We start from the raw sequence: 14,464 nt of genomic DNA, 5'->3' as shown, positions 1-14,464 counted from the left end.
CAAGGTGACTCGCCATCGAGGATACAGGAGCTAGCCTGTAACAGGTACGGCGCGCCCGGCGTGGTGTCGCAGGGAATTACAGCTCCAATGTGACATCTTTTAATGTCAATGTTCACAGGCTTTTATCCACACATTTTAACAAATACAGTTTTTCTTATATGCTAATGAGTATCAGTGGCTCTTTTAAAAAAGATATATTTGTATTATTCTTATGCCACGAACCAACAACAGTACATTTCAGCGAGTTTGCCTGCTCTGCGAGACCAGAAAAACATTTGGCAACCACAGCTTGTCTTCATACCAATATCAACTGACAGTCTCTTGAAAGCCCTCATGAACAGAGAGCGAAGTATTATGGCAGGCAGTTGTATACTAATTGACCTTTTCACAATTGACCTTGGGAGAATTGACCTCGGGAGAATTGACCCTAATTTAGAAGGTCAATTAGGACATATATGTGGGGGGAAACCCCCTGCAACCCACCACCCAATCCAAAACCGCCTGCAACCACCCACCCAATCCCCTTATATCATTTATAATCCAAAACCAACCCAATACATATATAAAATAACTAAAATAATATAAAGGTCAATTGTGCAGAAGGTCAATTACGACCACTATAATTAGGTCAATTGTGCAAAAGGCCAATTGTAAAAGGTCAATTTGGGTAATACCTGGCACGCACTTATACACTATTTTAGTTTAAAATGGCCCTTTTTCTCATTTCCCCTCGGTCACATCCCAAAAGCATGCCGAATTGCAGCCCACGATTCTCTGTGTTGAAAACCCTCTGCTGCAATGCCAGTGGGTGGAGCCAGCAACTGAAGAAAGGGGCTTTAGGTCATTTCCTTGCAGGGATTTGGTTGAAGCCCATTTCATCAAAATTCCTGAGCAGCATTTTAATACAATAAAATGCAGGGGAGACACCACGCATCGCACGCCAAGCTCTCCACACATTCCACCCTTTTCTAATTACACACACCCAGCCCCCATGTACATTCTTGCAGTAACATGTGGTAAAATATTTTTGAGGGAATGGGACTCGATGAAAGTGGCCTGCGAGGAAAGTGGTAATTTGGAGGAAAAGCACTACTGTTTTAGTTTCCATTTACTTACCACAAGTCGCTGTGAGCTGGCGGCCAGCGTCAGACCAAAGGAAGACATCTTAGATTCTGGCAGAACTGCAGGAAAGAATGCAAGACACAATGAGCAGGGACCGTGACACATAGGATACCACAATAACAGCCTGTCTATGGATAGCAATCTAATCTAGACAGACAGAGGTAAACGTGCAAAACTGTATAAGAGTTAGAAGACTTGGGACTAGGTCATGACCTCTGACATTGCTCTGGTTATACCTCCAAATCATTGTTTTTCAGTTTGCAGTGCCATCACTGAAAGAGAAGGACCATGTACGAAGAAGGCATGGTCATATGCCAAAAGGGGCAGTCAATCCTGAACTCTGAGGTCACATCCCTTCTTCACGAGGCCACACCAAAGATGTCCTGACCTCATTGGGCATCATCAGTGAAGTGTAGCTTGAGTATCTAGGCAGAGCAAACTTGAGACCAACGTCTGGGCATACCCTTTTGGAAAACTGAAGTGATGGCTGGAAGGTGTGAACGAAGCTAAACAACTGCCATTACTCTGGGTGGTATAGCGTTCTTTCATCGACGAGTGTAATTTAGATGGGTTTTTTAAGAGTATTTTTTACCGAAAGAACTCATAGTTTCAAGTGCTGATGTACCACTCTGTGAAGGTAGAAGGCTCCAGCTTCTAAGTTATGTGGCTGACGCTGTACAGGACCCCTACATCTCTGCAGTTGTTGGTTGATAAGTACGGCAAATGTATGTTGCATCGTGGCATTAACGTGAATGCAGCAATGTGTTATTTAATGTGTTTCTCTAGGAGGAAGAAGAGAGGTAAGCAGATTTCCCTGGGAGGAAATGAGCTAATGCCCGGTGACCATTTGGAATACTTTTGGATGAGGTTCAATGAGTGGCTAGCTTGGACTGATTACAGCATAAAACAAGGGACAAAAATTCGAAAGGTCGTAGGTGGACTTTTAAGACTTGCCAGAACTCTTCACCAGTACTCTGTGGAGCACAAGCTGGCAGTATATCGAAGCAAGGGGATTGCTACAGGGGCCTACGGTGGAGAGCTGTGGGGATTTGGGAACCTGCATATTCTGCAGAGAGGAGAGCATTATTTTCTTGCATGAATTTTGGGTTACCCCCTATCCACATGAACCTATGCTACTGTGAGAAACCTGAGGGTACCCTCCCTGCTACTCCCCTTGGGTCCCCTTCACAGGTAGCCAGGGAAAGGCCATCGCTTTTGGATCCTGACCCTGGGAGTGGACAAGCGAGGGAGGATCACCAGGGTGGAGGGTCCTTAGGGACTGGGAGTGGGGGGCCCTTAGTTGGGACATGGAATCCCCATTTTCCCAATAACAACCCACCCAATCCTTCTCCAACCTTTATGGGTTATTGTAAGCCAGCTTCCCTTGTTCTGTCTCAGTCATGCCATTCTAGTACTGGGACAAGGAAGAGATGACTAGGAGTCATGCACACCAGCATGCAACTATACCACTCTGGGACTGAGATGAGGAAGAGAGCCTCAGAGGAATACCACTTCAAAAGTCAGGCATGTCTCACTAATAGGCCTAAGTACAATCAGGCAATTGAAAGGGAGGACTCACACCTGCATCTCATTCACAAACCACAGATGTATAAAAGGTGGCAAACCAAAAGAGCACTGACAGGGAGAGAAAGACGAGACACTGTGGGAGCCGTTGGATGCAGAGCTGCCGTGTGACAAGGATCGCAATACCAGGGACTGCAGAAGCTGGCGGTCTGAACTGCGATGGCGTGTGAACAGGAGTTCTCTGGTGCAACTGCAAGGCAAGAGAAGGTGGCATACTGATGGTCCGGCCTTCTAACGAAGAAGCAGAGTGCGCATTCTCCCATGGGACTGCAAGAGCACGGGAGTGTCTGGGGGCAGAGGAGGAACCCCTGGAAGCAATCAAGTTGAAGCAAGTCCAGTGCGATATGCAAGGAGCCTGCGAGAAAGCCGGTGCATTTCAGAGATCAGGATACCCGGTGTGAAACTCACAGTGAGCGCTGTGAAGGAACCAGTGATTGTGAAAGTATACATTGGAATGGAGTGGACGCGTGGGTCTGAAAGGAGCGGAAAACGTTCTCAAAACTCTCTGTCAGAAACTGTTAATTGAATCAACAATCACATAAAGCGTCAAAGGAACTGTACGGGCCTCATTACACGGTAGGCGGTAGGGATTTACCGGTACCGGTAAAATACTGGTACCGGTAAATCCCTGCCGCCTTACTACGAGGTCCCTTAGCGGGTTGGAGTTTTAACGCCTGCTTTTTGCAGGCGTTAAATACCAACCCGCTAAGGGACCTCGGAGCTAATTACGGCACCGCTAAATTGCGGTGCCGTAATTAGCGCCTTCCCCATTCCCATTGAGCCCTATGGGGCAGAAATGGGAATGGGGAAGGGCAATGGCGGAAGGGGGATTTACCGCCCCTCCAACCTTGGGATGGGGCGGTAAATCCCCTTTCCGCCAAGGCGGTGCCGGTATTTTACCGGCATGAGCCATGGCGCTAATAGCGCCATGGCTCACCGCCTACCGTGTAATGAGGCCCTACGCCTTGAGAAAAGAGAAGGAGCCATTCTGAAAGGTTCCAATCTGTGAAATAGACATTTCAATGATGTCAACAAGAAGAAATCTCTAGCGCTCAACTTTATAAAATATATAAACCTATTTAAACATCAAATTGAATCAAAATAAAGCAAATGGTATTTTCTATCTTGGGGAAGCGAACCCTAGGTCTTCTGTTGTTAACTATTTTGAACTTGGGGAAGGGAACCCGAGTCCCTCTGTTAAGAACTGCTTTAAACTTGGGGAAGGGAACCCCGGGTTCTGATTCAAACTATTTCCCTTTTATTCTATGGAGGACAATTTTGACACTTTGTAATGAAACTTTTTCACACTTGGTGAAGGGGGCTGAAAAGGAGATGCGAGCTGGGAGAAGCTCGGAATTTTGGGTTAAACACTGTTTTTATTTGGCTGCTGATATCCCTACACATTGTAGAGCGTTGGTTGTGAGGGCAAGTATAGGTTTTGGACTCATATTCTTCAGTTGAACTCCTTGACTCAGACGTTCCTTGGTTTTCTTTAGGTAGGGAAATCCCACCTTAGCATCTGGCAAGTTAGGCCTTACACCATCCAGACATTTAAGTTAATAAAAGTGTTTGAGTTGAAATTTGAATCTGTTGTCTGTGTCCTTCTTCATGGTGCCTTCACAGTACTCACTTGGAGACGGGCTCATTTTACCTCACTGATTTATTATCTTTAAAGCCAATTTTTTCATGGTATACCTTGTGGTCTAGAGAGGGAGCGGAATTGATTAAAACATTAATTAGGAATGTAATATCCTTGGGATGTTGCCTCAAAATAGGGTGGTTATTTCTATTAAGAAGAATCTCAAGGGAGTGGACTTGGGTTCCAGCTTTGAGAACCCAGAGAACATTACTAAAATACTCAAGCATGTCCTCAAACTTGAATTCATGACTATGCGGGAGCGGATTAGGGAAGATGTACATTTTGAGAAACGTACTGCACGGCATTACCTCTTCCTTGACCCATTAAGTAGTGTCGCCTGCTACCTTTCGGCATCTATTACATGTAAATGCGCAGGCAATCAAAGTGTTGTTGATGATAGTTGTGTTTGTGGTAAGAGGGAAACACTATCTAATTTTGTTCTGTTCTGCCCTGTATACAGTGATATAAGGACAACGCACCTAATTCGTCTGTTGAGGAAAAGTAATTTGCGACAAGGGAGACCTCCTTTATTGCTGTTATTGACCATCCCAGCCGTCAATGCTGCCTTTGTTTTTGCCAGTTATTTAAAAAGAGCCTGGCAAAGAAGATCAAGAATGTTGAAAATGGACTTAAAATAGCAGTGTTAGGTGAATGGTCTGATCAGATTTTGCACATTTTTTGGGGGCGGTGGAGTTTATTAGGGGCTTTGTTTATTGACTGAATGTTTTATTCTATGTGCTCTGTGGCTTTTATGGTGTATGTATTGCTTTGTTATTGTGAAGTTTTATGAATCATGTAATCCAAAACAAACTGAACAAAATGAAATAAATTGTAACTACTGCCATTGCTCCGGTCAACAGCCCAGACCATCCTTTATCCTTTTTCGGCCTGTTATGATATAAATACATTGGAGGGGATAGCGATATCAGTCCAGTTCTTACATAAAAGAAAGACATAGCTATGATGACACATTAAATAGTCTGAGCATAGCATCTAGAGTATATCTATCCGAGAGGCCAGGGCAAAGCAGGTATAAACTGATCTGGCGGGTTCCTCAAACCTTTTACAGAAGATTCGCCCTTGCTGTGAGACTGGGACAGGTTTTGGAACTGGCGGATCCTGGGTGGAACTCGGAGCAGATTTCCGGCACTAGCACAATGATTTGTGGTCCCATCAGTAGCCTCGAACCTCGGTCAAATCTTGTGTTTATTCGGCACACTCGCCAGCCAATCAGACATCTCTCACACAGATTCAACGGGCCTCATTACGACCCAGGCGCTAATGGGTTAACGGCGCCGTAAAAAGGCTGCAGCGTCGTTAACCTATTAGCGCCTAATTACGAGGTCCCTTTGCGGGACCCGACCTTAACGGCTGGTTTTACCAGCCGTTAAAGTAGGGACCCGCAAAGGTACCTTGGTGCTAAGTACGGTGCCGCAATTTTTCGGCACCGTACTTAGCGCCTTCCCCATTTCAATTGAGCCCTATGGGGCAAAAATGGGAATGGGGAAGGGCCATGGCGGCATGGGAAATTACCGCCCCGCCAACCTTGGAATGGGGTGGTAATTCCCCATTGCGCCATGGCGGACACCGGCATGGACCATGGTGCTAATAGCACCATGGTCCTCCGCCTGGGTCGTAATGAGGCCCAATGAGTTCATTTAGCCAATAGTTTACCTAGAGTCCCCCAAACGTCCACAACCCTCTAAATAAGGCCCCTGTCACTTTGCAGGTCTTAATAGGCTGTGAGCAATGGAGTACACAGATCAGGCTCACACTTGGAGGGTGTTTGGAGGGTGTTTGGAGCATTCAAACAGGGGTTTGAGGGGTTTTGTGAAGTTCTAGTTGTTTGGTGTTGGTTATTTATCTAGTATGATCTGTAGTGTGTTTTTGTCACGAATATGTGTATCCCTTTGTTTTAGTGTTAGTTCAGTGTTTTATTAGTGTGTTGTTAGTTTCCCCAAATAAAAAAAATAAAAAAAACATTGCCCTTTCCTCTTGTACCATTTGCCTTTAATATGCCTTTTTAAATTTAAAAAAGCCAACCAAACGTTTTCTGTCCCTAACCATAACCCCACAAATACCACCAAAAAACGAAAGGAAGTTGTCCCTTTCATAGTTTCCCCATGCTTTATTGTTATTGAGGTTGTCTTGCGCCCGCTTGTTGTTCTGTTAGTTTTGTCATGTAGTGTTGTTTTTAGTAGTCTATTATAGGAGTTGGAATAGTAGTATGATTTGTTTGCATGTTCTAAACTTATTTGGGTTGTGTTTGCTCTTTTTTGGTGGTGGTTTGGTTTCACTCTTTGGGTTCTTGGGGTGTGCCGCACTTCACAAGGCTTTCAAGTTTGGCATTTGTGGTTTTCATGGTGTGGCTGCGATACTGGCTGAGGAAAGGGAAGAAGGTTGGAGGAGAGGTGGAGCTGCATTTCACCTCACAGGAAGAGGAGGCTTCACTCATGACAGATAAGGAGATGGGAATCTTGTGCTGTATGTTAGTGCCGGTTTGGGGGCCCCGGCCATGTGGCATCACTGATCCTTTGATTCAGTGGGGGAGCCTGAAACATTGGGGGGCACCTGAGGAGAAGGAATGGGAGAGGAGACAGGGCCATCAGAGGACACTCTGACAAGTAGTACAGGGGCGGGGGAGACAGGAACCCTTGTAGACAACCCACAGAAGCAGGGTCAGTGGAGGAGCAGGAGCGCATGTTCTTCATGTGAAAGGATCACGTGGCTGCAAAAAGCTCCCTCAGAGAGCAGTACAGAATGGATCCTTTCTGGGTGGGGCTTTGAGGAGGAAACAGTCTCCAACTAGTAGGGCCAGGATATTGTTGAAGGTGAGGGCTAGGTCCCTTAGGAGGAGACTCAGGAGGAGGACCAATCTGTTGAGGAGCTGCAAAAGGTAGTGTATCTACCTAACGGGGGGGGAGGGGCAGGTAGCGGAAGGGGTTGAGGAGGTGGTGGAGGAGGGGACTCTTTCTGCACCTGTCGTGGTCGTGGGAGCAAGCCAGGCACAAGATGGGCCCCTGAGAGTGCAAAACACCCCACACTATTCAGCCTACATGGCTTTACGGGTGGGGCGGCTTTGCCCTGCCACCAAAGAAGACTGCGAGTTGTAAAGGTCATGGACATGGTCTCTTGGATTGTAGGAGTAGTAGTTTTCTTTATATATCAACTAGCCTAAGTACTGGCTTCGCCCGTGATGTCCATTCTCAGATTTGTTTACATATTCCGCCAAAAAAAATGAACAAATTTGTTGTTGGCCACAAAGATGAATCACAATACATGTCAATTTCACTAATTAATTGAACACCACATTTTCATTTATCTCCGATTTGAATTCTCACATGAATATAATATGTGTATGCTTACTCTGATTATTTGCAGTGTTGTTAGCAGTGGTGGCCATTGTCACTGCTAAACACACACTGCAAATAATCAGAGTAAGCATACCAAGATGATATTCATGTGAGAATTTAATTCGGAGGTAAATAAAAATGTGGTGTTCAATTAATTAGTGAATTTAACATGTATCGAGAAAGAAAGAAATCAATGAAAAGAAAGACACACTCACTCTCTTCTAAAACAATTAGGAAAACAAAAAATACGCAAGAGCAGTTCAGCACAGACGGCACGATGATGAGCACTTTCTACAAATGGCCTGCATATGGTGCGCAGAACACCACAAAATGTAATGCTGAAAAAACAATAAAAGTTCATTATCTCGGGAAGGGGACGACCTTTCGAGCTAGAAATAGTTGCATTAATTCAGCAATAAAATAAAGAATATTCCATGCAAAAATTACTGACGCCAGACCTCACTATTCATGAGGAGTAAGGTCCCCAAGATCAACGCCACCTAGAAACCCACAAACACAAACTTGTTTTATATACAGAGATATTTTGCAGGTGTAAAAAAAAAAGGAAAGTGATACTCACCTGTGGGCCTTAATGGAATCATGACTGTCTGTTGTATCTTACTAAGGCTAATCTGTATTGCGTCCCCTCTATAAGTCACCATCAGGTCTAACAAAATATTACAAGTCAGCTCAGCATGAGAGTCAGCCCATAGTGGGGCCTAGGGTTCCATGGCTTTTTGATGCAGTCATATCACTTAGATATGGCATACCTAATTGAAGGAGACTTGCAAAGAAGAATTTGCAGGGAGATAACCATAGAACGTTACAGAAAAAAAGAATGTTGCTGATTTGAAGCTCTGTTGGGGATGCAACTGCAATGGAATTAATCGTAAATATTTTTTTAATGGGCTGAGTCAGCTGCATTTTTATACTATTAACAAATCTAATGATTGTCCCCTCTGGCTTCTGCCATTCACACAGCCTTTCTTGAAATATGGGCACGTTTTGGGAAAGCCAATCCCCTAGTAATATGAATGTTGTCATGGCTAAGATGTTTCCTTCCGCAGAAGGTTCTCTCTTGCTCTGAACCTTTGGTCCAAAGTATATTACGTTTGATTGAGTCGATGATTTCGACATTCAGACCTCTCCAGGACGAGTAGTCTGCGCATGGGTCGATGCCCAACTGAAGAGCCAATGAAGAACTGGCTAGTGCATGGCATCATCTGCACATGGCAGATTTGGAAGCCAGTGACGTCCAATCTGGGTGAATAACTCAAGCTCCTTTGATGGGCTATCATTGAACAAGGATAATAAGCAGCGGAAACCAGGTGATCCCTTAGCTCATAGCCCACGAGGCTGGGAAGAAAAGTTCACCGGATGGACCGCATCTCACTTCAGCATATTTACTGCTGTGCAGTTCCGGTACTGATAGCAGAGCCAGATGAAAACCCACAAAGGCAAGAAAAACCCATGATTTGGGAAGGTTAACACAACTGAATGCTCAAGCAGTTCCTTGAATGTCAGATGGATGCGGCATGCATGGCCTATTATAAGGCGCACATTAAGACCCCAAACCCACTGCGATCCCATGACAAATGCCCATGATGATAACATTGGTTATCAGCCAGGCTGTAATTCAATTAAATATTACCTTGCTATCTAACTTCCTGGTGCTGTCCAGGAGGGCAGTTAATCAATATGATGTAGGGAAAGATTTGACCCCTTTCTAAAATATTGGACAATTGCAGCCTATGTATGGGGATTCCCCCAGTGCTTTTATGCAGTCTGAATCAATAGTCTAAGAGTGCCATCTAGCGGACATTTTAATAATTTGATTCCAGGTTTTATTGCTGTTTATGCCATTTCACTAATCCATATTACATTCTGCCTACATTTGCCTTAGAAATACCTTTTATGGGCGATACCCTCCCAGCCCCCGTGACTTCTTCTGCCTGTGAACCATCTTATTCTCCCTCCCAATTATACTATTTTTAACTGAAGTCTAATTGGACTTTTTTTACAACTAAAACCACACCTGTAATCATGCATTCATACCTGCAGTTTGACATTTATACCTCTAGTAGATACATTTTACCCTCTTTATTTACCAAAATCGATATGTTGTACTCTTTATTTTTTACTCTATTTTTTTTTGGTCACCTATATCACTGGTTACTGGTGAAATCAGCTACCAGTGAATCTGAATCAGTATGGGCAAATAAAGAGTTCTGCAGTGATAATTGAAAGTGAATCCAGGAGAGGGGGTCTCCGAAGGTCACAATCAACAAATAAATGAGATGTGGGGCAACCTCCTTGCTCCTGAAACCGTCGTTTTTAATCTTGAATACCTGTGATAATACCACATGTACTGCATGCAATCGTGATGGTTTGAGAACTTCCATGTATGCCTTGTATATCAAGATATAGGTGCACATTTCAATATTGATTATATCAATGTAAGTTGTAGATTTCATTCAGCATGACTAGAATTGTCTCATCAGAACTGGCACGGTCTAACCATAGGGAACAGACTGTAGATATGGGGCATGTTGGACCATGTAAGACCATTGTTAGCTGGCCAACTGTACTGCAGGAAGGGTCTGGCATTTTAAGCAAGGCACGAACCATCACATATGTGATCATTAAAAAAGAAAAAACAACCAAGATGGCAGCCTCTACAATTCGACTGAGAGGGATGCTACACGGCAAAATGGTGTACTCTGTTGAGGGCATCCATGTAGAAGAAGAATTGACACATGAGATCTGTTATGATTTAAATAGACTGCATACAAAGTTGTTCTTCAATCATGTATTACCATCCAAAGAAGGCTGACTGCATTGCGTAAAGGGACTGACTGTAAGGTCATGTCCGTCCCCATACACGTGACTGCATGTCAGTATAACCAGTATGGCGGCAGTCAGGTGAGGAGCTGCAAGCGTGTACTTAGACAGACAAAAATGCACGAATAAGAGCGATGTGCACAGTTTGGAATCTGGAGCCATACCGATACTTAGTCTATTTCTATTCCTTTTCTATTTAATTCTTTAGATGTTCTGATTTATACCCGACTTGGGGGAATTCTCAGAATAGCTATCGGTAGTAGAACCCCAGTTTCTAATGGAATTAATATGATGATACAGTTACAGCTAGGCCAGGTAAGCCCGCGCTAACTTTTGGCTCACTCTTGGGTACAAGTTGAGCATAATAATTGGCTGTGAAATATGGAAAAGATGGAGAGACTGTTTCCCTCATGTTTGTCCCTCCTTCAACAGGCAGAAATGTAATCAGCACATAAGAATGGAAATTGGAGTTCCCTATTTGACCCCAGAAGCAATGTAATTTGGTATTTTGGTCCTGATGAAGGTGACACAACATTGCATTCATCATTGAAACCGTTCGACCTTTACAGAGATATTCTTTGACTAAGGATAATGGATACAATATTCTTTGTGTTTTTAATTCACTCTGTATCAAGCACACTGCGTGAAATGCAATGTGGAAGACCAGTTACACACTTGGGTGAGGCTGTAATAAAGTGATATGGAAATCCCTACTCAAATGTAACATGGTTTGGTTGTGTGCTCCTGCAACACCCAGGTGATTATTTGCATTATTTGCATTTTTTAAGCAGTAGTTTAGTGGAGGGTGAACCTCTTTTATCTGTTCGTTTAGATAGGCGGTCAATCAGCGCTAGCTAGGGGCAGCCATTTTTATGGGGTAGGTGAGTCCTTCCTGAAACATAGCGATTAAATATTTTAGGCCCATTTTGAATCACAAGTCTTATTAACCCCTATGTGTTAGGAGGGCATATAAAATGCTTCCTTCAGCTGACCACTGGAGTGCTATTTACTTAGATGTAGACAGATCAATACTCTAAACAGCCTCAAAGTTCTCTGCCCCAAAATTATTTCAATTAACTGCACTTTTTTGAGTTTCTTGATGTCTCACAATGGAACATAAAACAACATCATTGGAGCAGTTAAAATTGTATACAATTTAACCAAAGACCACGGGGAATATCCCTAATGATAGAGGAAAAGGTACATCACCAATTGACCTAGGATATTTGCCTGCGGGTAAATGTAAGACCCAAATACATGTATTGCATTACAGCCTCGATACATTCTTTTTTGATTTCTACCTATACTTATTTCTTTTTAGTCCAAATACCAAAGTGTTTGTTTTATCTCAATTTATTCCCAACATATTAGATGATGCAAAAGCCACCAGTATATCAACTGTTTGTTGCAGTCTGGTGGTAGTTCAGTAGAATACGATCTAATCATCAGGGAACATGAGCATATCTATCGCCTTCCCACCCATTTGAGGTGGGGAGGAATAAACCTGTTTACCCCATTTGGATGGTCACAGATAAACATGGTTACATAGGAGGTGTGGCAATATGCACCCTTGCCTCAAAACCTTTTTCATTCCAATTGGGGCTGTTAGTGTCCCATCAAGAGTTCTTAATCTGGGAGCAATTGTCCTGTTCATAAGACCTTATTTTCCCTAACAAACTTCACAGTCCTTCAATTTTCCCCAAAACTAATCTTTATCCACCATATTGAATGTGACCCGTATGTTCACAAAACAGGCACATCGATCAAGGACAGAAGGACAAGAATCAATTTCTTTGACAGAATCAAGGACAGAATCAATTTCAAAATCCTTTCCATTTCCCACCAATGCATTTCCAATGATGCCCTCTCATACCTTGCACAGAAGCTCCAAAGACACACCTCGGCGAGAGCCCAAAGATCTTTGTACAGGCACCGTCTCATCACACCCAGATACACCTGCAGAACGGCGGGTGGCTCTAGTTTCCCAGTCCCCACTGCTACCCTATGGAACAACCGACCCCTATCTGTGGAACGAACCATCCTAAACCAAGTTCAGGAAGAATCTCAAAACCCACCTCTTCAACTAGTTTGCTATGCCTCCACACTTACTATCAGTGCATCTGTTATTGTGTTATTGTAACCAGCACCTAGATGTGCCTGGGCTATGTGCGCTCAGATAAACGGTAACATAAATAAATAAATAAATAAATAAATAAATAAATAAATATGCCTACGTCGCATATTTCCAGGCCAAATGCTTCAAAAGGAGGCACATAACAAGTGACCTACCACTGAAGTCTTTAAGTAAAACAAAGGGTGTACATCTTGGATCGGCTGCTTCTGGTCCACCCAATCCTTCAAAAGTTTGGTAATAACCTTGAAAATAATTACAATGGCAATTAAATATATATCTACTTATAGCTCCCAAGCAGGCGCGCAGCATCATTGAGCTAATCGGCCATAACCCCCCCCGCCCGAAATGTGAGCTAAGTGCCGAGATCCGTACAGAGCCTTTAACAGTTGAAAGGATTAGAAACATGGTCCTGGGCGTATTTTGTTAATTCGGAGGCAAATCTACTATCTGATAGGTCGGATGATCAAGCACTGCCCTTTTCCCAGAGTCACATTCCCCCTGAGACACACAGACTGCATCCCTGATTAACTCGACAACACGTTTCTTTTGTCATCAGCAGCATAGCCTTTCTTATGCATGATGGTGAATTTCCAACTGAAAGACCACCAGTCACCTTGCAAATCTGTGCCAGTTAAAGCGAGCAACACAATAAAGCACCATTTGAAAATGAGTTCATAGCCATAACGTCTAATAGCCTGATATGCTAAAAAGCAAAGTTCACTTCATGTCCTTAGTGAATGTTCTAACACGCTGGAGGCTTGTGACGAATATGCAAACTTAATTGAGTTTATTAGACAACTTCTTTCATTGTGTGTCTTAAAACACTGAAAATAAAGTGGGTAAATAGATATTTTGCCTTTTGCATCTTCAGGAAGTGGAAAATAAATGTGCGTTGATATTGTTTTGACCCAACATGCTGCTCTGCTATAAGGATTTACATGTTGTGATGATGCTTTATTATGCAATTTGTGTATTTTGCAAGTATACTCTATAGGACAGTATTATTGTAGGTCCTGACACCCAAACCCTAAATATTTGTTCCAAGTAAAGCGTGGAAGACGGTGGCCGTGCCCAAATTGCAGAGTGGGTTAAAATCCCTGCTTTGTTGTTTAGCGCAAGTGTGTGATCACAGGCAAATTATGTAATCTCACCCCGACTTCAACTGCAAACATTGGAGAGCTGATAAGTAATGACGTTTACGCCCTTACAATAGGACAGTTTTAATAAGTGTAGGGACAAATTGGTGTACCCTGGTGCTCCTCTGCTAGTGGCGCCAATACTGTCACTCAGAATTGCATTATTGCTTCATTGGCCCTCCGCAGTCTCGTATCACTTGATTTGACAGGCAGACAGTTTCACCAGCCAGTCAGTGCACCGGAGATTTTTTTTTTAAACTCTTTATTTATCATTTTAAAATAATACAATACATTCATCAAGTAACATCCATGTATTGCCATTTGAACCATTTAATTCCTACTTTATCCTATAAGCTAATATTTCACTTAACTACATTAACATCTTGTAACCTTGTTAACCATAATGAATCCATTGAAATACTACAACAATCCTACAAAGATTACAAGACTCAACAAAACATACATAACCTACATAGACAAACAGCAAAACGTAGTTCCCTATTATCATCAAATTCATTCACGTCCTTCCAACTCACACCTTCATCCCATTCCTCCCACCATCAATATAATAATTTAGTATCAACTATATGGCTCATTGAATGGCCCCCATATCTCATAGTATTTGTCCCCTCGCCTCTGTTTTTTTTAACATGAC

At 43.1% G+C, this 14,464-nt stretch overlaps 1 protein-coding gene across 2 annotated transcripts in view; it reads right to left on the bottom strand.

Moving 5' to 3' along the window:
* The window catches only part of LOC138580852 (integrin alpha-D-like), a 750,488-nt gene that overhangs the window by 598,766 nt on the left and 137,258 nt on the right, over positions 1-14,464 (bottom strand). For both annotated transcript variants that reach the window (XM_069651726.1, XM_069651727.1), the window contains exon 4: positions 1,117-1,181. In XM_069651726.1, coding sequence (XP_069507827.1) covers positions 1,117-1,181 — 65 coding nt within the window. The remainder of the gene's footprint in view (positions 1-1,116; positions 1,182-14,464) is intronic.

This window comes from Ambystoma mexicanum, chromosome 3p (assembly GCF_040938575.1).
Source record: "Ambystoma mexicanum isolate Mex_15411 chromosome 3p, UKY_AmexF1_1, whole genome shotgun sequence".
NCBI classification, from domain to species: Eukaryota; Metazoa; Chordata; class Amphibia; order Caudata; family Ambystomatidae; genus Ambystoma; species Ambystoma mexicanum.
Note: the sequence above shows the minus strand (reverse complement) of the source record. Positions and strands in the feature narration are given on the sequence as shown.